The sequence below is a fragment of the Canis aureus genome, chromosome 8 (genome assembly GCF_053574225.1).
Source record: "Canis aureus isolate CA01 chromosome 8, VMU_Caureus_v.1.0, whole genome shotgun sequence".
NCBI classification, from domain to species: domain Eukaryota; kingdom Metazoa; phylum Chordata; class Mammalia; order Carnivora; family Canidae; genus Canis; species Canis aureus.
The window spans coordinates 22154479-22179249 of NC_135618.1; the positions used below are offsets into that span (position 1 = coordinate 22154479).

General features: G+C 44.3%; 1 protein-coding gene across 3 annotated transcripts in view; it reads right to left on the reverse strand.

Annotated features, from left to right (window-relative positions):
* The window catches only part of BCAR3 (BCAR3 adaptor protein, NSP family member), a 155526-nt gene that overhangs the window by 85727 nt on the left and 45028 nt on the right, over positions 1-24771 (reverse strand). For all 3 annotated transcript variants that reach the window (XM_077905480.1, XM_077905482.1, XM_077905481.1), the window contains exon 2: positions 19189-19519. In XM_077905480.1, the coding sequence (XP_077761606.1) occupies positions 19189-19505 (317 nt within the window). In that variant the 5' untranslated portion in view covers positions 19506-19519. The remainder of the gene's footprint in view (positions 1-19188; positions 19520-24771) is intronic.

Below are 24771 nucleotides of genomic sequence, written 5' to 3' on the forward strand. Positions count from 1 at the left end.
CCACCACAAATTCTGATGGAAAAAAATAATGGCAGTAATAATGGTCTCCCTTGAGAATTTGGAACCACAAATCAGTCTTCATGTTGGTTGGGATTCAAATTTATACTACCTTCTTTGACAGAGAATCCAAAACTAAGAAATTAAAGTGTTTGGGTTGGTGGTGCCATTACTAAGGAAACAGTGTAAATACTTTTGGGTGGGGTAAGGGGGAGGTACTTTGTCAATATAATGCCACTCAGGATACCCACAAATGTGGTTAAACATAAATTTCCTTTCAGAAATAACCATATACACAGGAAGCAGGCCCTAATCACTGAAGCCAGCAAAAATAACAATAGACTGAGATCCTTCAAGACTTCAGATATCGGAATATCAGATATAGGCTATAAAATAACAATGTATGATTAAAAAAAAGGAATAAAAAAGGTGATCTCAGAGTAAACAGGCAGTTATAAAAACAAAAAACTGATTAAAATATATAATCTGCTACATGACAGATTAAACATGACCTAAATATGACAAATCTATAAAGAAACTATAAACAAATATACAAAGACACTATACAATCACAGCACAGAGAAAAAAGGTGATGGAAAATATAAAAGCAACGTGGAAGGTAGAATGAGAAGGCCTAATTACATTTAACCAGAACTCTAGAAGAGAACCGAGAGAGAAAATAAGCAATAGTCAAAGAAATAATGATGAGAAATCTTCAAAATAAAGATACCCAATCTCAGATTTCAGGCATCCCAACTCATCCTACACTGTATCAACAAAAATAAACTCACACAGACACACTGCAATGAAACTACAGACCATCAAAACCAGAGAGAATATGGTAAAAAGCAGCCAAAGAGCAAAGAAAAAGTTATCCTCAGAGCAATGACAATTAGGCTGGCAGTGGGTCTTCATCGGCCAGGAAGTAACTGGTAAACATCAAATATATTACAAATATATTCTCAAATGTATTGAAGGTGACTCCAAACCAGCAGGGATGGTATCAAACAAGACGAATGTGTCATTTGAGGAGTTAAAAAAAAAAAAAAAAAATAGCAAGTGCTGGCAAAGATGTGGAGAAATCAGAGCCCTTATGTGTGGTTGGTGGGAATGTAAGTGGTACAGCTGCTAGAAAAAATAGTGTGGAGGTTCCTCACAAAATGCAAAACAGAACTACCGTATGATCTAGCAATTCCACTTCTGAGTATATGCCCAAAAGAACTGAAAGCAGGATTTCAAGAAGATATTTGTGCACACGTGTTCTTAGCAGCATTCTTCACAGAAGCTAAAATGTGGAAGCAACCTAAGTGTGCACTGATGAAAGAAGAGATGAACAAAATGTGGTACACACATACAATGGACTATTACTCGGCTTAAAAAGGGAGGAAATTCTGACATAGGCTAGGACAGGGATAAACCTTGAGGACTTTATGCTAAGTGAAGTAAACTGGTTACAAAAGGACAAAAAGCATACAGTTTTATTGATTTTTAAAAAAAATTTTTTTGAGGGCAGCCCGGGTGGCCTGGGGCATGATCCTAGGGACCCGGGATTGAATCCCACGTCAGGCTCCCTGCATGGAGCCTACTTCTCTCTCTGCCTCTCCCTCTCTCTCTCTGTCTCTCATGAATAAATAAATAAAATCTTTTTTAAAAAGGGTTTTTTGGGATCCCTGGGTGGCGCAGCGGTTTGGCGCCTGCCTTTGGCCTAGGGCGTGATCCTGGAGACCCGGGATCGAATCCCACGTTGGGCTCCCGGTGCATGGAGCCTGCTTCTCCCTCTGCCTATGTCTCTGCCTCTCTTTCTCTCTCTCTCTCTCTCTCTCTCTCTCTCTGTGACTATCATAAATAAATAAAAAATTTTTTAAAAAAATAAATAAATAAAAAGGGTTTTTTAAAAATATTTTACTTATTTGAAAGAGAGAGCGAGAGCATGTGAGTAGGGGGAGGAGCAGAGGGAGAAGGAGAGGGAGAAGCAGACTCCACAATGAGTGTGGAGCCAGATGCAGGGCTCCATCTCATGACCCTGAGATCCAGACCTGACCTGAAATCAAGAGTTGGACACTTAACTAAGCCACCCAGGTGCCCCTGTACAATTTTATTTACATGAGGTACCTAGAGTAGTCAAATTCCCAGAGACAGAAAGAATAGTGGTTGCCAGGGGCTGGCGGGGAAAGGATAGGAAGTTGTTTCATGGGTACAGAGTTTCTGTTTTGCAAGATAAAAAGAGTTGAGGAGACTGGCTGCAAAACACTGTGACTGTACTTAATATTTCATCAACTCATCACTAATTGTACACTTAAAAATGGCTAAGATGGTAAATTTTATATTATGCGTATTTTACCACAATAAAAAAAAAAGACTAATGGGGTGCCTGGGTGACTCAGTCAGTTCACCGCCTCTTGATTTCAGCTCAGGTCATGATCTCAGAGTGGTGAGATGGAGCCCTACCCTCTGTCAGGCTCTGCGATCAGCAGGAAGTCCGCTTGAGATTCTCTTCCCCTCCCTCTGCCCCTCTCCCCTGCATGCTCACTTTCTCTCCAAAATAAATATATAAAACTTTAAAAAGAAAAAGAAAAAAGACAAACTAAAACATAGGGCAACGATGGCATATAAGCCAAGTGAAAGGCCACATTTTAAGGTCCTATATTGTTCAGGAAGAAGTAAAGGTGTTCTTTTTATGTTTTACAAAGTAATTGTGTTTTAAAAGTAACAGTAAATGAAGAGTAATTTCTTTTTTAAGATTTTATTTATTTATTCATGAGAGACACACAGAGAGAGAGAGAGAGAGGCAGAGACACAGGCAGAGGGAGAAGCAGGCTCCATGCAAGGAGCCCAATGTGGGACTCGAACCCAGGAATCTGGGATCACACCCTGAGCCACCCAGGCGTCCCAAAGAGTAGAGTATTTTTAAAGAGATAATACAAAATAAGGCAATTTTTAAAATCCACAGGTTTAAAAAAAATGTACAGCTAGTACAGACATACATAAGAGACAGCTATAAGCCCAAATACTGTATATCACTAAACTCAATAACTGTTAACTAGATTAAACTCACAAAACAGATTTTCAGAGGTTGAATACAGCACATATAGGATACATTAAAAGTGGTATTTTGAAGGAAATGTATAACCATAATGCCTATTTTTAGGGAAAAAAAGACTAAGTATCCAGTTTAAGTTAAAAGAATAAACACAACTAGAACAACAGAGATGAGGCAGAGAAATTAAATATAAAACAATGATAGAACAGGGGAGCAACAAATAAACCCTTGTTCTTTGGAAAGCCTGATAAAACGACCCTCTGACAGGTATCATCCAAGGTAAAAGAAAGAAGGCACAAAACAATACAGGAAATGACAAATGGGTAGAGCCATGGACACAATAGAGCATAGTAAGGGAATCCTATGAACATCTCTATGCCAATGAATTTTAAAATTTAGCATAAATGAACAAATTCCTAAAAAAATACTAAAACAGACTCAAGAAGAAACAAATTTGAATAGCCCTATAATCATTTAAAAAACTGAACCAGTAGTTCAAGATCTTGCACAGATCCTGATGGTTTTACTATCTAGCAAGTTCTGCCAAACTTTAGAATTATTATTACTTGAAAATGACATAAAAGCTTCAAGAGACTGGAAAAAGAGGATATTTTAACTTTGATCCCAAAAGCAGACCAGGTCAATAAAAGGAAAGTATCACTAAAAGGAAGGTATAGGATAATCTCACACATGAATAGATATATATTTTTTTAAGATTTTATTTATTTATTCATGAGAGACACAGAAAGAGAGGCGGAGACACAGGCAGAGGGAGAGGGAGAGGCAGGCTCCATGCAGGGAGCCCAACGTGGGACCCGATCCCGGGTCTCCAGGATCACACCCTGGGCTGAAGGCGGCACTAAACCGCTGAGCCACTTGGGCTGCCCGAATAGATATTTTTTTAAAAACCTCAATAAAATATTAATAAACCGGGATCCCTGGGTGGCGCAGTGGTTTGGCGCCTGCTTTTGGCCCAGGGCGGGATCCTGGAGACCCGGGATCGAATCCCATATCAGGCTCCCGGTGCATGGAGCCTGCTTCTCCCTCTGCCTGTGTCTCTGCCTCTCTCTCTCTCTGTGACTATCATAAGTAAATAAATAAAAATTTAAAAAAAATTTTTAAATATTAATAAACCAATTCTAACAATGTAGAAATATACATCATAGTCAAACTAGGTTGATTCCAGAAATACAGGGGCAATCGAACAGTGAAAACCTACTGATACAATTTACCACATTAACAGGTTAAAGGAGAAAAATCATTTGAAGCATCTAATTAATGAGAGAAAAAAGCATTTAACAAAAATCATCCTTCTAGGATCTTGGGAGGGAAAAAGCTAACTCTTCACAAATGAAATACAGAAGAACTTCTGTAACTTGAAAAGGGTATCTATGAAAAGCCTCAGTAAGCATTATTATTTTTTTATTGGAATTCAGTTTGCCAACATATAGCATATCACCCAGTGCTCATCCCGTCAAGTGCCCCCCTCAGTGCCCATCACCCAGTCACCCCAACCCCCTGCCCACCTCCCAGTAAGCATTATTTTTAATGGCAAATTATTAGAATCATTACTAAAATTAAGCCATCAATCAGAAACAGGGATGTCCCTTCTTGCTTCTGTGCACCACTGTCCTGAGGTCCTAGCCCATAAAATTAAATAAGAAATAAAAGGTATAAGAATCAGAAAAAGGAGAACAAAACTGTCATGATTCACAAATGTTCACTGCCTCCATTAGAACACAAAGAATCCATACAGACCTTATAAGGAAGTAGAGCAAAGTTCCTGGATATGAAGCACTGTGCAAAAATCTTCAATCTAAAACCTACTGAGGGAATATAAGGCTTGTATGTCTAGGTTGGAGTTCTTGCTTTATGGGTGTTCATTCATCACAAAGAAACTCATTCCTACAACACCTAACTGAAATGCAAGACAAAGAGCTATGTGGGATCTGTAGTTTGAGTTCCTGTTTATCTGAAGTAGTAGGGCCAAGGAGGAACAATCACTGTACCTCCGGGGTCTACTGGTCTACCATGCTTAATCAACTCATGACCAGAGCATGTCACACAATCAGGGACAGAGTTCACCCTCCATTGGCAACTTGGTGGCTGCAGCCCACTCCCATGTGGATATGGCCTTGGAATCTAGAGCCTTCACCCTCCATTCTCCATCACAAAGTGCCATCAACATCTCAGGATCTTGGTTGGGAAGAAAAGAGGATGGAAGGATTGAAGGAAGGAAGAGCTGGCAATAGGCTTTAAATCTAGTAGGAGTCTATGTCCACTGGACAATGTTCCTTACCAGATCATGTTCTTTTAGGTAAAATTAATATATGAGACAGTCAAGCGTTCTCATTTTATATTTTATTAGATGATATCCATGGTACTAAGCCTTGCCCAGCTCACCAGCCTTAGTTCCTCTTCTTGCTCCTAATGGTCCAGTAAATCCAAACTGCCTGGAATTCCCTGAACCAAGAGGCCTTGAGTCCCCACCGCCTTCCTGTTCATTTCCCTCTTCTCTGACCACTGTTTCCCCTGCCCCCCACAACTTAGAGAATAACATCTCTAAAAAAGCACTCCTTTTTTATTATAAAGCCTTATGACAAATAATTCAATACAATGCATGTACCCATGTCCATCTCCCTTACTGGACTATGAGCTCACTGAGAACAGGGATTATATTTTATTTACCTTTGTATCCTCAGGGCTTGGCTGCTCAATAAATGTTGGTTTGAATGAATGAACGTTTGGGTGTGGGTGTCCTCTCCACTGTGCAACAGGTCTAGACCCCAACCCTTTCCTTTGCCACACTCCCTGGATTCACCAAGGGAAGAATAATATTGTAGGGAGAGAGGCAACAAGAGAGAAATGTTGTTCTTGAACTGATGGGCCTTCCCATTAGAGACATGATTTAGCTCCAGCCCCATGCTTGAACTGTGGTAGCCTCAGAGAGAACCCCTTCAGCTGTGGATCGCTGCTGCTATCAGGGCCATGCCTGGATCCCCAGCCCCACCGAGACTAGATGTTTTCAAAGTGACATCGAGAGGCCAGCTGCTCCTGCTGAACAGGAATCTCTCTGGGCCATGCCCGAAATGCCCTGTGTGAAGTTCATCAGGGAGTGCACCCAGAGGATGAAGAGATCACTACGGGGCCACTTCCATTGGCTTGTGGAAAAACAAGAAGAGGTGGACACTTAAAATAGGGCTGGCCTGGAGAGTAGAGAGACAATCTCTCTTGGAAAAAATCTCAACTGGTATGTGAGTAGATGGACAGGTTCTTTATTGATGCTGGAATCACATGACCATCCCAATAAAGAGGTACTTTCTTACTCTAGGCAGGGGCATATAATGTATATAGCCTTTTGCTAATTTTAAAAGATATGTAGCTTTAAAAACACAGAGCTTGGGATGTCTGGGTGCCTCAGTGGTTGAGCACCATCTGCCTTCAGCTCAGGGCATGATCCTGGGGTCCAGGATCAAGTCCCACATCAGGCTCCTTGCAGGGAGCCTCCTTCTCCCTCTGCCTGTGTCTCTCATGAATAAATAAGTAAATCTCAAAAAAAAAAAAAAAAAAAAAAAAAAACCACAGAGCTGTAACACTTCAGGATGTGCATTTAGGAAAATATATTTGGTCTCATCACCTTGCAAAATAAACAAGAAGAGATTCACTGTCCCACATCTCACAACATATATTTACCTTATTTGTTAGAATAGGCTTCGCTGGGGGCTGACAAAAGTAAGGTTGGTGCATACTTTATATTCTCCTCCCAGGGTTAGCATAGGACATGAGAAGTTCGTCTTCACTAATACACTGAACCTTAGGGATATTCCTTAATGATTAAACCAAAAGATCTGCTTTAGAGAGGAGGAGTGGCCTCAATAGAAGCTCTGTAGAGGGGGGTCCATCTTCTATTTCTGGTTGTCTAGTGCTAAAAACAATTCACCAGATTTGTGATCTGGGCAGTCAAGTGTGACCACTTCCCTTCATCTGAATATTAAACTTCAATTAATGCTCCTAAAATCACATTAGCTCCTTTGACAACTATAGCACACTGCTGACTCATTCCGAAGCTGCACTTATCCAAATCCTCCACTATTTTTCACATATGGCTAGAACCCAAACCCCACGCTCAGAGTATGGGGTTTGGGTTATAGTCTTCGCACTAGAGTCTTATCCAATTAGATTTGGTGTATTCTTTCAAAATGCCAATATCTTTTTTGGATTGCATTTCTGTCATTCTGACATATGAATCATGTCATCCATCAAAGGAATCTGTATGTCAATATTATTGTCTAAACGATTTTTAAAAATTGGCCAGAATGGACAGATGTGGATCAATCAGGACACAGCCTGCACACTTCATCTACTACCACCTAGCCTGCCTCTCACCCAAAGGATAGCACCAGTGATTGGCATCGGTTTCCATACCTTCTCAACCTTCCTTTAAACCTACCAACAAATAACCCCAGGAAGGAAATTAATCTGGTATGACTTGCTTTTGGCAAAGCCCTGCTAATATACAAATAGCTGCTATTTCCTCCACCAAATATGCAAAACTCATTGTCCTAATAATCCTTTTATGATATTTCCTGAGATCAGGTCAATTGAATCATGTTACAGGTTAATTTCATCTCTCTAATTCCTTTCCTGAAAGCTGAAATACTCCTCTCTCTGCATCTTCCCTGTAGTGTGCGTTATGCCTCCATCCTCCGAGGTCGATGGTCTGCTTTGATGGGCTGGGCCTCCAGCTCCCTCAGTCTTCTGGGGCCTTGAGGCTTCACCTCATTTGGGAGCATTCAAGCCTCTTCTACTCCAGACAGTTCTCTTCCTTTTCATGGATCCTACCCTTTCCAATCAGAGAAGTCATTTCCTTGACAAAAAATGCAAGCCGAACGGAGGCTCAGCAGTTTGGTATCTGTCCCATCCCCCTCTCTCTGGTTTTATTGTTCCAAACATAACTCCTGAAAGCCCTTTGTTTTACCCTTAGCATTTTTGACAATCCTCTGCTTGCTCTGTGCTCTGTTTCTTTTGTAGCCCAGAGCCACCCTCTGGTATGGTCCTTGGCTGCATGGGTTGCATGGCTCAACCTTTTCCTGGGCCTGGGTCCAAGGCCAGGATGACACAGAGGACTCGGTGGCACACAGAACAGGCAGGCCCCAAGGGAAGGGTTATCTAGAAAGCACAACCTTCGATCATCCAGTCAAGGATGTGCATACTGGAAACATGATACGTGGAAATATGTTAAGGTCAAAGGTCAAGAGAAGCAGAACTGTTTCTAGAACTAGCAGTGATGTGAAGGGCAATCCCATGGATGTGAAGTTTAGATCGGGGGCAAAGAAAATGGAAAGAACAGATGCTGGCAAGGTTGGATGGTTCAAAAGGGGCACCCCTTTTTCCTAGGGCTATGAACTCCTCACACAAACACACAGCCCCTGGCCTGCCTCTAAAGCTCTACCCGCCCCCCCAAGCACAAAGTCAGGCACATGGTCTATGTTCAACATACCCATGGATGAACTCAGCAGAATGGCCCTGGCTCATCACACCGCATTAGGGGGATCCTGGAAACCAGTCAGTCCAGGAGCAGACAGTCCTGCAGATGCAGTGTTAAACCAAGAACTACCTGGACAGTCACATACCTCTTCCTCCTTCGAACTGTGTTCAGCACGCTATTTATGGCTGTCCTCAACCGTGATTCCCCTTCAGAGCCTCGGACCATGCAATCAGTTTATCATTTCCTTCAACTTTGGGAATCTTTCTTCTTAATGCCCAGGGTACACTGTAGATAAGGACCCATTTTCCTCCCTGGCTATCAGAGATTCTAAGGCCTGGGTACTTGTAATATGCCTGCTTCTCTCACCTCGGCAGCCAATTCCTGCTTCTAGGAGTCCATTTCTATCTCATTTGAAAATACAGCAATGCCTGATAAGTGTGCTCATGACATATATTAACAGAATGGCAATTAAACCATCTCCTTAGGCAGATTCCCTAATCATGTGTAAACAGCATCATTTAAATATCCCACATGTTACACTCTGGTGAGTCTAGATAGGAATCCGAGACTAATACAAAGCAGTACTGGTTGATAAAAATTTGACACGGTCATAGGTTAACCTGTGCTCAGCAGAATTCTAGTGACAGCATTAAGCCAAGAGCTATAGCTCATATCTTAACTTGGCAGGAGTCAGTCAAACTGAATAGAGTAAGAATAAGAAAAACTGTATCAAGGCCAGTATGTCTCTTGGCAAGCAGAGAGGGTCTGGCATCAGTGACTCATCAGGCTTCGGGCTGTCTGAGCCCAAACACAGCACTTTTGATAAAAGCAGATGCTTTGTTTGGCTGGTGTCTCTTTGCCCTTCCTCCCTCTCCCAGTCCCATCCACCCCACCCCCAGCCGCGCTTCATCCCCTCTAGAACAGTGTGTCTGTAAAGGTCTCTTCTCAACTGTTTCAAAGGCAGAATAAAAGCCATGTGGTTTTGAGATAACGTCCTCAAGACCTCTAAAAGGAAAGATTTTACCGAGCCAAACAGACAGAACATATGCCCTCAACCTGCCTTCCAGGTGGCTGCCCACCTGAACCTTGGAAAAGCAGCCGTCACCCCTCAGGCAAAAAGCCTGCATGTCAACCACAGTCATCCATTTACCTCCTCTGTCCAGAGTCACCAGGGAACGTGTGGGACCCAGCAGGGAAGAAAGCGCAGGAGCATAATCACCATGCTGCTGACACAAGCCCACAGGGAGGGTGGCCCTGGGGACATGTCTGCTTTAATTAAATCAAAAATGTTTTCTAAAAAGACTCAAGTAATGAAAAAATGTGTTTTGTTTTATTACATGCTTAGAAGATTAGATCTTTTCCTATTGAGTTGTGTCTCTCATCTTAAGAAGAAAAACTTTCCTTTGAACAGTACCTCTATGCAATTCCTGCCTCCCTTCTCTTTCCTTCCCTTCCAAACCCAAGGCTCAGGCTGCACCACTGACTCCTTGGAACAGATGTGGTGAGGTTCCTCAGGGCTGGGTCCTAGGGTCCCTTCCCTTTATGCCTTACATAGCTCTCTCCCTTGGTGAGGACATCTGCTTCCATGGCTTTAATTTCACTTCTATGCAGACTCCTAACTTTGTAGCCTTGAGCACAGCTCTCCAGAGCTCCAGGCTCATAACGCCGACTGGTTAACACCTCCACTTGGCATGCCTGCCTCTTGAACTTAGCACATCCTAAAGACAAGTCTCAGTTCTCTGCCATCTACCAAACAAAAAGTAGCTGAACAAATGAAGCCCTGTTTCCCTCCTGGTCTTTCCCGTCTCAGTAAGTGGCCCCGCCTCATACACTCAGCTGCCTGATCCTCCCAACCTTCAGGAAGTTCCCTAGACTCTACTTACCAAACCAATCTTGAATCTACCGCCGTTTACCTTCTCCACCACTACTCTGGCACAGACCTCCACCTGCTCCCTCTACCTCTGCGCCCACCTCCTGCTCTCCAGGCCCTCTCCCCTACCAATCTCCTCTCCAAGGAGACCAAGTGATAGTCTAAAAACTGAATCAGGGCAGCCTGGGGGGCTTAGCGGTTTAGCACTGCCTTCGGCCCAGGGCCTATCCTGGGGTCCCAGGATCGAGTCCCACATCAGGCTCCCTGCATGGGTCCTGCTTCTCCTTCTGCCGTGTCTCTGCCTCTCTCTCTCTCTTTCTCTGTGTCTCTCATGAATAAAATCCTAAAAAATAAATTAATTAATTAAAATAAATTAAAAATTTAAAAAAATTAAAACTGAATCAGATCACATTTTTCCCTTACTTAAAACCCTTGAAAGACTTCCCTTTGCCCTCAGGAGAAAACCTAAACTCCTCACACCAAGATGAAGACCAGTACCATCCAATAGAAATACTATATGAAAAACATATTATTTTTTTTATAACACCTGGTATTCATCACAACTGTCCTCCTTAATACCCATCACCTACTTCACCCAACCCCCCCAAACCTCCCCTCGGGTAATCATCAGTTTGTTCTCTATAGTTAAGAGGATGTTTCTTGTTTTTTCTCTTTCTCTTTTTTCCCCCTTCCCTCACATGTTTTGTTTCTTAAATTGCACATGACTGAAATCATATGGTATTTGTCTTTCTCTGACTTATTTTGCTTAGCATAACATTCCAGTTTCATCCATATTGTTGCAAATGACAAGATTTCATTCTTTTTGATGACTAATATTCCAACGTGTATATCCATTCATACGAAAACATGTAATTTTAAGTTTTCTAGTAGCCAATTGAAAAGAAATAGGTAAAATTAATTTCTATCTTATTTAACATATTTTAAAAACAATACCATTTTAATCCATAGTAACATAATAAATATTAATGAAATATTTTACATTCTCTTTTTATATTAATCTCCAAATGTTCCCTCCCCCAGAGAGGCCTTCCCTCCACCCAATCCAAGGAACTCTTGCATCTCCTCATCTTGTGGTTACATATTTATTGACACATTTGTCTACATGCCCCATAAACTAGGCACAGCCTAAGGACAGGGCCACACCTATTCCAATCTCCGTGGGTACTTGGTATCCAGCATCACGCCTGGCACAAAATAAGCTCAATAAATATTTACCAAAGAATAAATAGCAAAGATGCTAATATTAAGTACAAGGGCAAGCAGGAAAGGGCTGGGCGAACCCACTGAAGACAGGCTCTGTTTTGTGTCTTAGCATGACGGTGTACTGATCTTTTATTTAGTGCAGTATGAGGCTATTATACTTGTAAGCAAAAATGGTGGCCAAGACACACTGCTGTAGGGCAGCTCAGGGCAGACCCAGAGAGAGGGATTCCAGCCAGACTTCGTCAACATGTGAGAAACTTTCTCCCACAGAAGCTGCAGGCATGAACATGATCTCAGGTTACACACAAAGATTAGGAGCCTCCAGAAGGAAGGATGGAAACTTATATCTGAGCCCCTCCTCCAAGCCAGGTTCTGCGCTAGGCACCCTCACGTAGGACTCTATTTGACCTTGTAGCTACCCTTTGAGGACGAGAAGAATCAGAAAGGTAAAGTAACTTACACAAGGTCACAAAGCTACTGGGTCTAGTTGCTTGAATCAATGTCAAGGTCGCCAACAGCATTCTTTGCTTTTCATGGCTAGGTCAATACCCCAGCAAAGGCATCAGTGGCCTTCAAGGTCAGGTGTCACACAGCAGAGTTGGGGCAGAAGAATAAAGTACTGGCAAGCAGATGGGAGCTGACTGCAAGGATGTGACCTGCTCCACCCAGACTCCCAGAAGGGGGTGCCAGGCCCAAGCAGAAGCCAAAGCTCTGCCATTCAGGGCAGCCTTCATATCTAGTGACTAGTGATCCTTCACAGGACTCCTCAGAGGGAGGTATTTTTACCCTCATCTTACAATTTAGAACTTCCCCAGTTCACATACTTAGTAAGTAGAAAAACAGGGATCTGAACTGAAATCTCTGGGTTAGGAGCCTGGTGTGTTCTCCTCACAGCAGGAGTTATTTTAGCTTCAGTTACTATGATTGCAGGTGCATCTGGAATCACAGATAGTCCAGGAGGCACAAAGGCTGGGTCCATTATGGAAGGTTTCTCCAACTTCTATAATTTTTAAGTAACATCAGAATCCTTAAAAGAAGATCACCCAACCTGCAGCTAGTCTCCTGGGGCCAGACTGCATGGTGGCAGCATCACAAAGCTGTGAGTCTGGGGGTGGCCATAGCCTGCCAGATTATCAGTCCTGGGACTCGAGTACAGGCCCCATGCGGGAGTCTGCTTCCATCAACAACAGCAATGACAACTTCTCCAGCCTGGCTCCTCTGGCCACGCTGTGAAGGCTCCCAAATCCAACATGCAAATAACCTGTGACAGCACAGCATCTTCCGTTTACAATAGGTTTCTACATAGACCGAAAGGTGTGAAAAGCTCTCCTAATTTCTGACCCTCAGAAGACAAAAGCCTGACCTTTCCCAAACAGCATGCAGGAGGCCTAAGAAACCATGATTTCTATGTCCTGGGGGTGGGGGCAGAGAAGATGTTAAGCAGCATCACCCAACAAGGACTGCTTTGTGTAATCCTCCGATGATTTTCTTGGTTGCAGTTTGTACTCACTGAAAAACAAAAAATCTTTCAGTTTTCCCCAGAACAGCTGAGAATGCACAGATCCCAGCCTTTAGGTTCAAATCATCCCTGTCAGTAGAGGGTTGAGGGCCACTGTAAGGCAGCTGGTGGACCTGTAGGCATTTCCCAGTCCCTAGGTTCCCTCAAACCACTACCCCCACCCCCCGACCGCTGTGGGGGAGGGGGAGGGGTGCAAGATGCCCAGCAGGGGCTGAGCTCACCTCTGACCCAGCTGCTCCTGGCTCAGCACACCAGAGGCCACCAGGACCTGAACATGTACCATTCCTCAGAATGCACCACCCCATCCACAACAGCTGCACACACACACCAAGAGGCATTTCAAAATGTTAGTAAAACACAAACTTGAAATTTTAAAAATAAAAATTCAACATATGGACTATTAACTTGCCTGGAGACAAGTGGCTATTCTTGGCTATTAGGCAACTGTTACTCCACTAACTCAATAAATGCACCTTCTATTAAGTGGAATCTGTTAATCTAGTACATAGACTTTTTCAACTCTAAACCCAACGTTTCCCCTGTGCACAAAAAGCTTCCAATCTGCAGAGAGCAGAGATGCCCAGATATAACTAAAATGCAGATACTTGATGTGGACCTTCACACTGAAGGTCCCTCTGATTAACTGCAAGCTAAAGGCTGATTCATTTGCATGTCCGGGGAAACATCTTGCTTTGTTAAGGAGAAAGCAGTAGTTGCAGAACTTGGTGGTTCTCAAGAGGAACAAATGAAATAGTTTTTCAGGTGAGGGCACTGACGTAGCCCAGAGTTAGATATTTAAAATCAGTGTTTTGAGAAGAGTCTGCACAGATCCTATGTCTTCCACTTTGCTTCCACTTGAAAGAGCAGACGCTGCGACACCGTAGGTTACTTACCGCCTGGGAAAGTACACTGGATTTTAATTTGGGATAATTCTGCAGACTTTCTGGCCCCCGTCAGTTAAAACACTTGTGACTAGTCAGTCAGCTCCACTCATGCAAGCTAATGAAACATCACATTGTCCCGCCACATGCTCCCACAGCACAGGGGCCGAAAGAATTAGGCACTCGGCAGCTGTTCCCAGGAATGCATGCCTCCACGTACCCACAGGCAGGAAGAGGACCCGCAACGGTCTCCCAGAGCTGATCCTGCAGCTATCCCGACAACACAGACATCTCAACAACAGGAACCAGTCCCCTCTCAGCCCAAGAAAGGTCCCAGATTCAAGTAAAAATTCACCCTTGAAGATAAGGGACATCAGTCAAACAAATGCTGACATCGAGAGGAAATCCTGTCTGCAGACCTCTCGGGGAAGCCTTGCTCTGCCTGCAGAACAAAGGCTTCTTCTGTGACATCAAGCAGCAGGTTTAAGAGCACCCTGGCGTCTCGCTTTGGCCACCTTTCAAAACCACAAGTACATCCAAGGGCAGCCAAGATAACAACAAAGCCAAGAGATACACTCTCCAAATGAGGAAAGACCAACTCTCCCTTCCAGGCCTGCTTTCTGCCTGGCTCTTGGTGGCCAAGACCCCATTTCCTCAAGGTGGGTGTCCAAGGTGCTGGGTTCAGACTCTGGGGACTGTAGCTTTCCATACAGTAGGACAGCTCAGAAGACGTCCACAGTGGAGGCCAACCTTCTTGGGAAGCTGTGGAGCACCCTGTCTAGGGAAGGCCCTATAGTACTTCCTGGGTTCTAATCCTAATCCTATCTTAGTCACCCAGTTGATTCTGGTCTTAGGTGCCTCAACATCTCTGAACCACTTTCTCAACTGTCAATAACAACAATAATGCTGCTGCTGCTGCCGCCACTGCCAAAATAAGATCTGCTGTATCTCTCACACACAGGGTTAGGATGCTCACACAGGATGATTTATGAACATATCCTTGAAGATGTTTTAAAACTTTAAAATGTGGGATCCCTGGGTGGCTCAGTGGTTGAACGTCTGCCTTTGGCTCAGGGCGTGATCCTGGGGTCTCGGGATCGAGTCCCTACGTCGGGCTCCCTGCACGGAGCCTGCTTCTCCCTCTACCTGTGTCTTTGCCTCTCTCTCTGTGTCTCTCATGAATAAATAAATAAAATCTTTTAAAATAAATAAATAAAACTATAAAATGTGAAAGAATAATTTATGTGGCCACAGAGTGGATATTCAATTAATATGCAATTATAATAAAGGTGACTTTTTAATGATTAATGAGCTAAATATATTTGTTAGAAAAACAGCAAACTTGCAATTTATCAGAGTATTTTACAAGACAAAAAGGCGTCTGATGGGTTTCCCTCTGAGTATAGGTGGAGTATCCATGAAAAGTGGGTCTGGGATTTCCCAGATGGCCCCATCATCATCATGCCAACACCAAAAAGGACAAAATGGAAGGTTTTCAGACTTGACATCTGGGCAAGTCACCTTCAGCTGGAATTAACCTTTGAATTCACCATGAAAAGTAAAAAGGCCAAAAAGTTTACCTGAAATAAGCCACACACACACACACAAATCAATAATCTTGTTAAAAGTAGATCTAACTAGTCTTACTCCCTGGTGTCACAGATCCAAAACTCTTAACTTTAAAAGCTGCCAGCATGGGGCACCTGGGTTGCTCAGTAGGTTAAGCGTCTGGCTTCAGCTCAGGTCATGATCCCAGGGGCCCCATGGGGCAGGAGTCTGCCTCTCCCTCTGCTCTTCCTCTTTCTCTCTCAAAAAAATAAAATCTCTAAAGAAAAATAAAAGCTTCCAGCTTCCAGCTTCCAGCAGTGTGAGTGAGCGAGCAAGAGTGGGGAGTGGTTGGTGTTTTCATAGCAACTGAGCTGTAAGGGCCGAATTAGGAACAGAAATGCTATTTCTCCCTCATGGCAGCTCCGCTGAGGCACCTCAGGCAGCCCTCCCTCTCTGGAGCCCCCAGGTTCTCACTCATACCTTTTGTCCCTTGCTTTTCACACACACAAAGCTTTATTTGTTGATCCTGTGTCTTGTTCCTAGAAGGAACTGAGGCAGCTAATAATCTTATTAGGAATATTTAAAAGGATGAAAATAATAATGCGAGGTACTTTGAACTCCTCAAAATTGGGAACACCCCAAGATAGTTTTTAAAGTGCGTTACGTGAACAAAATAAAGTCGCGTCTGACTGGCTCAGTCGGTAGAGCATGTGACTCTTGATCTTCGGGTCGTGAGTTAGAGCCCCGTGTTGGGGGCAGAGTTCACTCAAAAGAGTAAATACATAAATAAATAAAGTTTAAAAATAACAAAATCTATTAATAAGACCAAGGAGCAGGAGACTAGGATTTTATGATCCTTTGACGTGACCTTCCCACTCAGCATAATCCTGAAGGCCATGCGTTTGTTACTTCCTGTATTTGCCTTTAACAATGAGATATTTTAAGTTATGGGAAAAAGTTGTGATTTTAGGTGAATGTAGTTCTGAATGATAAACAAACCTAAGCCAGCAGTGTATGTCATGTCTTCCACAGGCTGGACTTCAAACTCAGGACTTGCGGCCACCACCTGATAAGATCTTTTTCAGAGAGCTGACCTCTGTCCAAGTCATTTTCAAATCAAAAGCTTTGAACTCCTGGCAGGTTGATGGCTTGGACCTTGGGTGTTTATCAAGGACTTCCTCAAGATAGGAAGGGTGACTCCATCGCCACCTCTGGCTCCCCGGAGCTCCCCCCTTTCAAGAGCTGGTACCCAGCATATTTAACTTGCGAAACAATAAGTGGCTACAGTAAGTCGGGGAAAAGCTGGTTCTGACTTCACTTTGTGCAGCCTGGTATTAGGGCTTATTTGCGGCTGGCCAGAAGTTCTTTTTCTTTGCTGTCCCTTAACCTTCATAAGAGGGAGCAATGACTGTGCCCCTTTAGCAGGGGACACCACTGCTAAATGCCAATGATTCAATATTAACAATACTGTGCACAGGTGTGTACCTTCACACCGACTTGTGCCATCAGCAGGCTGTCTGCTAGCTCTCCGAGTGGGGACGTCACCCACCTACATTTTACAGAGCAGGTGCAGGGCTTTCTAACGTCCAGGACATTCTGGGGAACCTTCTGAGCTGATGTCAGAAACCTTTCAGGGCTCTCCAATGCTTTCTACAGAGAATATGTGGGCCTTCACTTATGTTCCTCTTACACTACTACAATTATGCACCTAAAACAAATTCTAACCTCCTACCTGCCTAGCTCTCTCCCAACATCTGTACTGTCCACCTCTCAGCTTGCTACACTCTAGCCACAGGCCACCCAGCTTGTTTTGGGACTTTTTTCAAACATGCCAGACTTGTCCCCACACCCAGTTCTTTGCACTGCTCTCCCTATTACTGAAACAATCTTCCTCTAGTTCTTTCCATGGCTGCCTTCTCATTATGCAGGTCTTAGCTCAAATGTCATGTCCTCAGAGACCTGTCCACATTATAAAAAAAAGATACAAGCCCAATAAATCTTCAGTCTATCACGATTTCCTCTATAGCACTTAATATAATCTGCAATTAACTTGTTTATTACCTGGGTCCTTCCCTAGAATATCAGCTCTGGGAAGACACCACTTCAGATGCCCCATTGCTATCCTGTTAGCTCACACACTTCCTCACCCTGGGAAAGGGCAAGGGCAGATTGCTGGAACGATTTGGTTGCCAGAACACCTTCAAGGTTGGACCAGCCCTTCAGTTCAGATACTAAGAGGGGCTGGGCAGAGCTCTGGTGAAGGACCAGGGCTTACAAAATCAATGTGCTCTCATTAACATAGGCAATAGACTCAATATACAGATATTGAGCAAACAAATGAGCTAGGATCAAAGTGGCTTTCTTTGCTACAGAGTTAGAAAGAGACACCAGGAGATACAACAAAAGGAACCAGGCCCTTCTCTGCCCGATAACATCACAGGTTGCTGATCTTCCCCAACAGGAAAAGGAAAGCAGTTCCTAAACCAGCTCCAACAAGCAGAAACTAATCACAGCCAGGCCCATACAAACCCAGACAAGAAGCTTTGATAACCATAAGGCTTATCTACCCAGATCCCTCGTGGACAGGAGCAATCAATCCTTGTTCTAAAGTATTCTGAAGCTAACCTGATGATGTATCCATAACAAATTTTACTTCTACTTGTAGGAGGTGCAGGTCCTAATTTATACCTGCCTTGGCATCCCTACAGAATTGGATGGACATAGTTCAGAATCTAATGTTATAATAAAAAATATATATTTTGTGCTTCATTTTGAGGGACTTAGTGATAAATAGGAAGCTGGCTGTAAAAATACTCTCAAATATTAGATACTAAGAAATGGTTAATTTTTTTAGGTGTTCTAGTTTTTTATGTTATATATTTTTAAAAAAATAGGAGTACTGGGCAGCTCGGGTGGCTCAGTGGTTTAGCACCACCTTCAGCCCAGGGCCTGATCCTGGAGACCCAGGATCGAGTCCCACGTCGGGCTCCCTGCATGGAGCCTGCTTCTCCCTCTGCCTGTGTCTCTGCCTCTCTCTCTCTCTCTCTCTCTCTCTCTCTCTCTCTGTGTCTCTCATGAATAGATAAAATCTTAAAAAAAATAAAAAATAAAAATAAAAATAAGAGTACTTATCTTTGAAAGACACATACCAAAATATTTACAGATAAAACCGGGGCTGAAATTTACTTCAAAACCATTACAGAGGAAGGAAAGTGGGTGGGAATACAGACAAAGCAGGACTAGCCCTGAACCCATAGCAGCTGAAGTGGGGTGGCGGGTCCTTGGGAGTTAAACTATTTGCTCTACTCTGTACAGCTGACATATTCCCTAACAGAAAGGCTTTTTAAAAAGCCCTTTAAGCCAAGTCATTGTCACTTATGGAAATAAATAAGTTACCTAAAGGAGTGCCCAGGTGGCTCAGTGAGTTAAGAGTCTGACTCTTAACTTTGGCTCAGGTCACAAGCGTAGGCTTGTAAGATAGAGTCCTGCACTGGACTCCGTGCTGGGTGTGAAGCCTGCTTAAGATTCTCTCTCCCTCTGCATTCCCCATCCTTTCCCCCCCAGGCGCTCTCTAAAATGATGATAATAATAATAATAATAATTAATAAATAAAGAAGTCACCTGAAGGTGAAGGTTTCACCTTTCCAGTCTTGCAGGGGGTGCTCCTGGATGATGGCCGAGGTCAGAGGGGAGCTCTGCCTTGGGGACTTGGAATGGGGCAGGGTCCCCATGTGACTGAAATTATCACAGGACCTGATGGGAGGAGGGCCTTTTTTCTTCCGTGGAAGGGTACCATGTATAGACACGTCCTGATAGGCATCTGTGTGATGCTCAGCCGGAGGGGACTTGCTGCTCAGAAGGTCCATGGACGAGGCCAGAGGGAATTGGTGATTCACCGGCATGTTTCTTGGAAGGTTCACAAATTTTCCCGCAGCCATGATTCTCAACTGCTCTAAGGGGAAAAGAAAAGAGTGAAGGTGTGAATCTAAGTTAATCACAAGAACTGACTTCCTACTCACAAAAGGAAATGGAAATGTACCGCATAACAAAAGAACAGGTTTGTGGAGCGTTAAATGTTGAAAGGCATCACTAGGGAAATGTAATACAAGCAGGAAGTTTATTGAGTCCCTTTTCTGATTTCTCCTGGTTAGCAGCAGATTCACCAAAGGAAAAGGGGAAACGTATTTCAGGGACTCTAGAGGCACATGGGCCATTTTATTATTTCAGATGACTGAAGCTGATGAACAACAGGACTAACAAAAAAAGACTACTGAGGAAGCGCTCAAGGTTTCAATATAAGTGCACTAGAGAACACATTATAAATGTTCGATAATTAGCTCACATCTTTCCACCACCCTGTAAATGATAAGAACAGGTGGAGATTACTGGAATTCCTCAGCTGCTAGAAGGCCGTCATGCCAGACCAGCCCCTCAGTTGTGCTACCCAGGGCAACAGGGCAGAATTTTTCTGGCAAAGATCTGGTGCTTACAAATAAATCAATATACTCTAATTAACAAGACGGGCCAGGGTCAGGGGTCAGGAGGTGGGTCACTCCTCCATACATCAGTGGGCTCAGCTGCAGAGGAAAGCCACTGGGGTTGGGGAAATTCATGTACATTGTCCCCCAGAGGGTTCAGGAACCTGCCTGCCACCAGCAGGGTTAAGCAACATACATGTTGTCTGCATAGTCAGGGGAGAGTGGGGAGGAAGAGAAATAAGACCAACAGGGGGCAGAGGGGGGAGAACACGAAAAGAAAAGGAAAATGTGTGCTAGGTTGTATGTAAAAGTAGACCCAAGCAGTTATGCCCAGCTGTGATCATTCGGAGACTTGTCCACTCTGAGCAAGAGACAGCACCCGCTCACCTCTCCCGGAAAAACAAACTATGGTTTTGACCTAAGTCAAATTGTACAAGACACCTCTAAGGCCAACATATAGAAGAAAAAACCCACAAGCTTGAATAACAATTAGAACTAGTCCTTGGAGACATGAAGGATCCAGAACCTGTCCCGCCTGCCACGGTACCAGACTGGTCCAGACAATAGCGCAGCTAAGTCATGCTAAGCCTGATGCATGACTAGGGAGCAGAACGTTCCTTTGCTCTGCAGTCTGTTCCAAAGCCCCGCAGCCCCCAATCCTCACAGGCCACCTTCCCCACTGCAAAGAGGCCAGGGGGAGTGAAAATCATTGCTTAATAGTACCACACTGCAGAGTCAGTTCCACAAAGGAATTGAGGACTTGAGGACCAGCAAGAAACACACTGCTCTCCAGCAGCTCACAATGTAGCGGGAAGAACCAGGATAAAGGTAGTGCAAGGGAGACAACAGACAACAACATTCACAGTCCGTTGCTTCACGTGCAACAGAGAGAAACACACAGTGCCAGGGGCTGGACGGAAGGAAACCCTTCCCTCAAGGTATACAGTCCTAACCCTGTCCTCAGTTCTTTCCCAAACCTGGTCATTCTGGGGCCTGTCTGCGACCACACAGAGGGCCTGGCTCACGGCGGGCACAGAACAATAGGGCTGTGAGTCCCCCTGGGGGCCTCTCCCGGGTCTGGCCAGTACCTGGCACACTGTCAGAACTTACTCAATGTTAGTCATCATTATTTAAAAAGAAACCCAAGCTCCCTGGTCCTCCCTGCCTGACCACCAGTGATGTAAGCCGACTAGGATTCCCTCACCCCACACACACACACCCCGCTCCCCACAGTTGTGAATGTTTGCCTGTCCAAGCTGTCAGCACCTTCTTAAGAGAGAGGCCCAGATCATTCCAAAGAACCTGCTGGGGAGGCCCAGAACACCCCACAGAACCTCCTTCTGTGCAAAGGGCCACAGTGTTGATCAACTATTTCCAGGTTATTATGACAGGGAAGGGTTGCCCCGGCTCCAGTGTTTCTGGCAGCTGGTTTCCTCTCTGCTTATTGAAGATCTAGATTTCAAGACTGGGCCAAAGGGCTCTAGAATGCTCCTCAGCAAGTTTCCCCTACTTCAGTGTATTCTCTGAATCGAGGGTTAACACCTGCCCTTCCTACTTATGATTTAACAAGCATTTAAGTGCCTCCTCCATAGAAGATACTCAGAGCAACAATGATGCATAAGCCACAATTCCTGACTAGGAGCTCTAAGAGAGAATCCTATAACTCATCAATAGGGACCCACAACATGCTGGAGGGAAGAACAACTAATTTGAACAACGTGACTTGAGGAGATCTCAGAGAGGGCAATGCTGGAGATGAAGCACTTTGGAGGGATTTTGAAAGCCTGCCAAGAGGATGCTGGAATGGCAGATGCATAGAGGCAAAGAAGTACATCCACAGGCTCAGAGACTACAAACTGAGCTGTGTGGCTCACGTGGGGACGTCAAAGAGCACTTCCTAGAAGCCCAGCTTAGGACAAGATCATGAAGTCTTAAGGGCTGTGTCAAGGGATCTGGACTGCAGGTGCTAAAGATCTGGAAGGAAGGGACAGAAGCCAGTCTGTGCCCAGATAGGTAAGTCTGGAAATTCTGGAAAGGAAAGAAGGGAGGCAGGCAGACCAGTCAAGCTGATGGCCGCAAGCCACCGAGGAAGGATGAAGAACCCTGATCTAGGGCAGTGGCCAAAGAGACGGAGGGAAGAATGAGGAGCTTGAGGCCTCTGGCTGGGAGAATGAGGACAGAGGCCACAGCCATGGGAGGACGGTGCAGTGCTGTAACATGCTGAGTGGTACAAGGAGGACTCCTGTGGGAGGGAGGCTAACAAGCTCGCCACCGAGCTGGTCAGTGTGAGGAACCAATGGCACAGTTCAGTGTAGGAGGTAAGACAATGGTATGTACACTTGGGAGCCAGGACAGGATGTAGATTTTTAAGAATCATCAACATAAAGGGAATATTTAAACCAGAGAATAGATCCCTTAGCTTGTTATTATCAGCTGTGATAACAGATGTGAAAGTACCTCTTAAACTGTCAGGAAACATACAATATCCATGAATTATATCCCTGCTCTCTCCACTGTGGCTGCTTCAAGCCTGGAGCACCCAAAGGACTGAGTTCTGAAAACCTGAAGCGGTGGTCCGGAAGCTGGCTGCATGAAAGAATTTTCTGGGAAGGAAGCTTTTAAAATTCTGAAACCGGGACACCTGGTCTTAAGGTGAAGACACCTGACTTAAGGGTTTAAGTCAGTTGGTTAAGCGTTTGACTCTTGATTTTAGCTCAGGTTGTGATCTCAAGGTCGGGGAAATCGAGCCCCGTGTGTGGCTCAGTGCTCTGCGTGGAGTCTGCTTGTCTCTCTCCCTCTGCTCCCCCTCCCCCACCCCCCCCCACTCATGCTCTTGAGCTCTCTAGAGTGTGAGTTCTCTAAAATAAATAAAATCTTTAAAAATAATAATACATAAGATAAAATCCTGACACCCAAGCTGTAACCCAGACCAATGAAATCAGAACCTCGGTTGGGTAGGAACCTGGCATCATTCTTTTTGAAGCCACCAGTACTGTCCAATGTGGAGCCAAGGTTGAGGACCACTGGATAAGCAAGTCTCTTTCATACAGAACTTACACTCAGATTTGGTTACCTGAGGAACAGAACAGAATGACAGTGAGGAGGGGTCAATCAATAGAAGCATCAATTCATTCTTCTATTCAACATCCAAGTATGGAGGGCCTCCTATGTGGTGGGCACTGAGACTGGTATTGGGGACAGTGTCAAACAGCAGTTACTACTCTGTGGTGGAAGCAGACAGCAAGTACTAGCCACATGTGCTGGTGATTTCTAGTGCTATGGGAGCACAAGGAGTGGGGACCAGGATCTAGACTCATCTATGGCCAGAAAAGGCTTTCCTGAGGATGGGATGCTGACCTGAATGATGTGAAGCAGAGTTTAGTAACTGAAGGGAAAAGATTATCCAAGTTGAAACCTCCAGAGAATTCTCAACTGCAGACAAATTGGAAATATCCAAGCCGGGCTCCCCTCTACAACCCACTGCCTCTACCTTGGGCCTCTTCCCCATTAAAATACAGGCTTGTCCTTTGTGTAGTCCCTTGGAAAGACTGGTTCAACCCTGGGGCCTATGTCAAGCCTGAATCAGCCCAAAAGTGGCAGTGTGGGCCCCGACCAGAGACAGAACTTCTAAAAAATATAACTAAAAGTGGGGAAGAGGGTAGAAGGGGGAACTATAGGTAGAAGGAACTCAATTACAACCTTCTGGGTCCCTGTAGTTCCTACTTGAGTTTTATTTGCTTTTATTTTTTCCAGACTCCAGAAACCTATGGCAAATCCAACAGATGGAAGTACATGATGTGTAGCTGGAATCTAGGTTCAAGGTAAGCACTTTTTTTTTTTTTTTTTTTTTTTAAGATTTTATTTGAGAGAGAGAGCATGAGCAGGGGATGGGAGCTGGAAGAAGCACAGGGAGGAGAAGCAGACTCCCCACAGAGGAGGGAGCCTGACTTGAGGCTGGATCCCAGGACCTGGGGATCACAACATGAGCCAAAGGCAGATGCTTAACCGACTGAGCCACCCAGGCGCCCAAGTACCTTTAATTTTTTATTTTTTTAACTACCTTTCATTTTGAGAGCAAAGCCAGTTACCACATTTGACTCCATTAGGCAAATCTCAAGAGTATTATATATAGGTAGGATCTCAGAGAATGGAGCCTCTTCGTTTTTCCAGATAAGGGAGGTAAATGTTCATTCATTCAATATATATTGTCTCAGGGCTTACAATGCACCAGGAATGAGGACATAATGAACCAGACAAGGTCCTGCTCTCAGGGAGCCTCCATCATGATGGGGTAGGCTGGGGCGGAGGGGGAGGTATCCCTGTCAACACAGACAAGAAAACAAACTAGGTAATGTCTCAGCATCAGTGTCCTAAGGATGAAATGATAGAAGACACTGGCTGGGACGGAGAGTTATTTTAGATGAGGGTGGTATGGGAGGGCTTCTCTGAAGAGATTCCTGAGAAAAGAGAACCAGTCAAGAGAAGATAGAAAGGAAGTTCCAGGCAGGGGACAGAGCAAATCAAAGGCCCTGAGGTGGGACTACATGGTTAGAAAAGCATGGTGAAGACTAACCCCAAATCCCCACTTCCTGGCCCCCAGTTTTCCTCTGCTTGGAGATGCTTCTGTCTCAATGTTCCTAGCCATTATGTACTTCTTATGTACTATGAGGTTGTTGTTTTTTAAATCAAACATGGCATGACTCAGAAGATAAGCTTTAAAGATAGT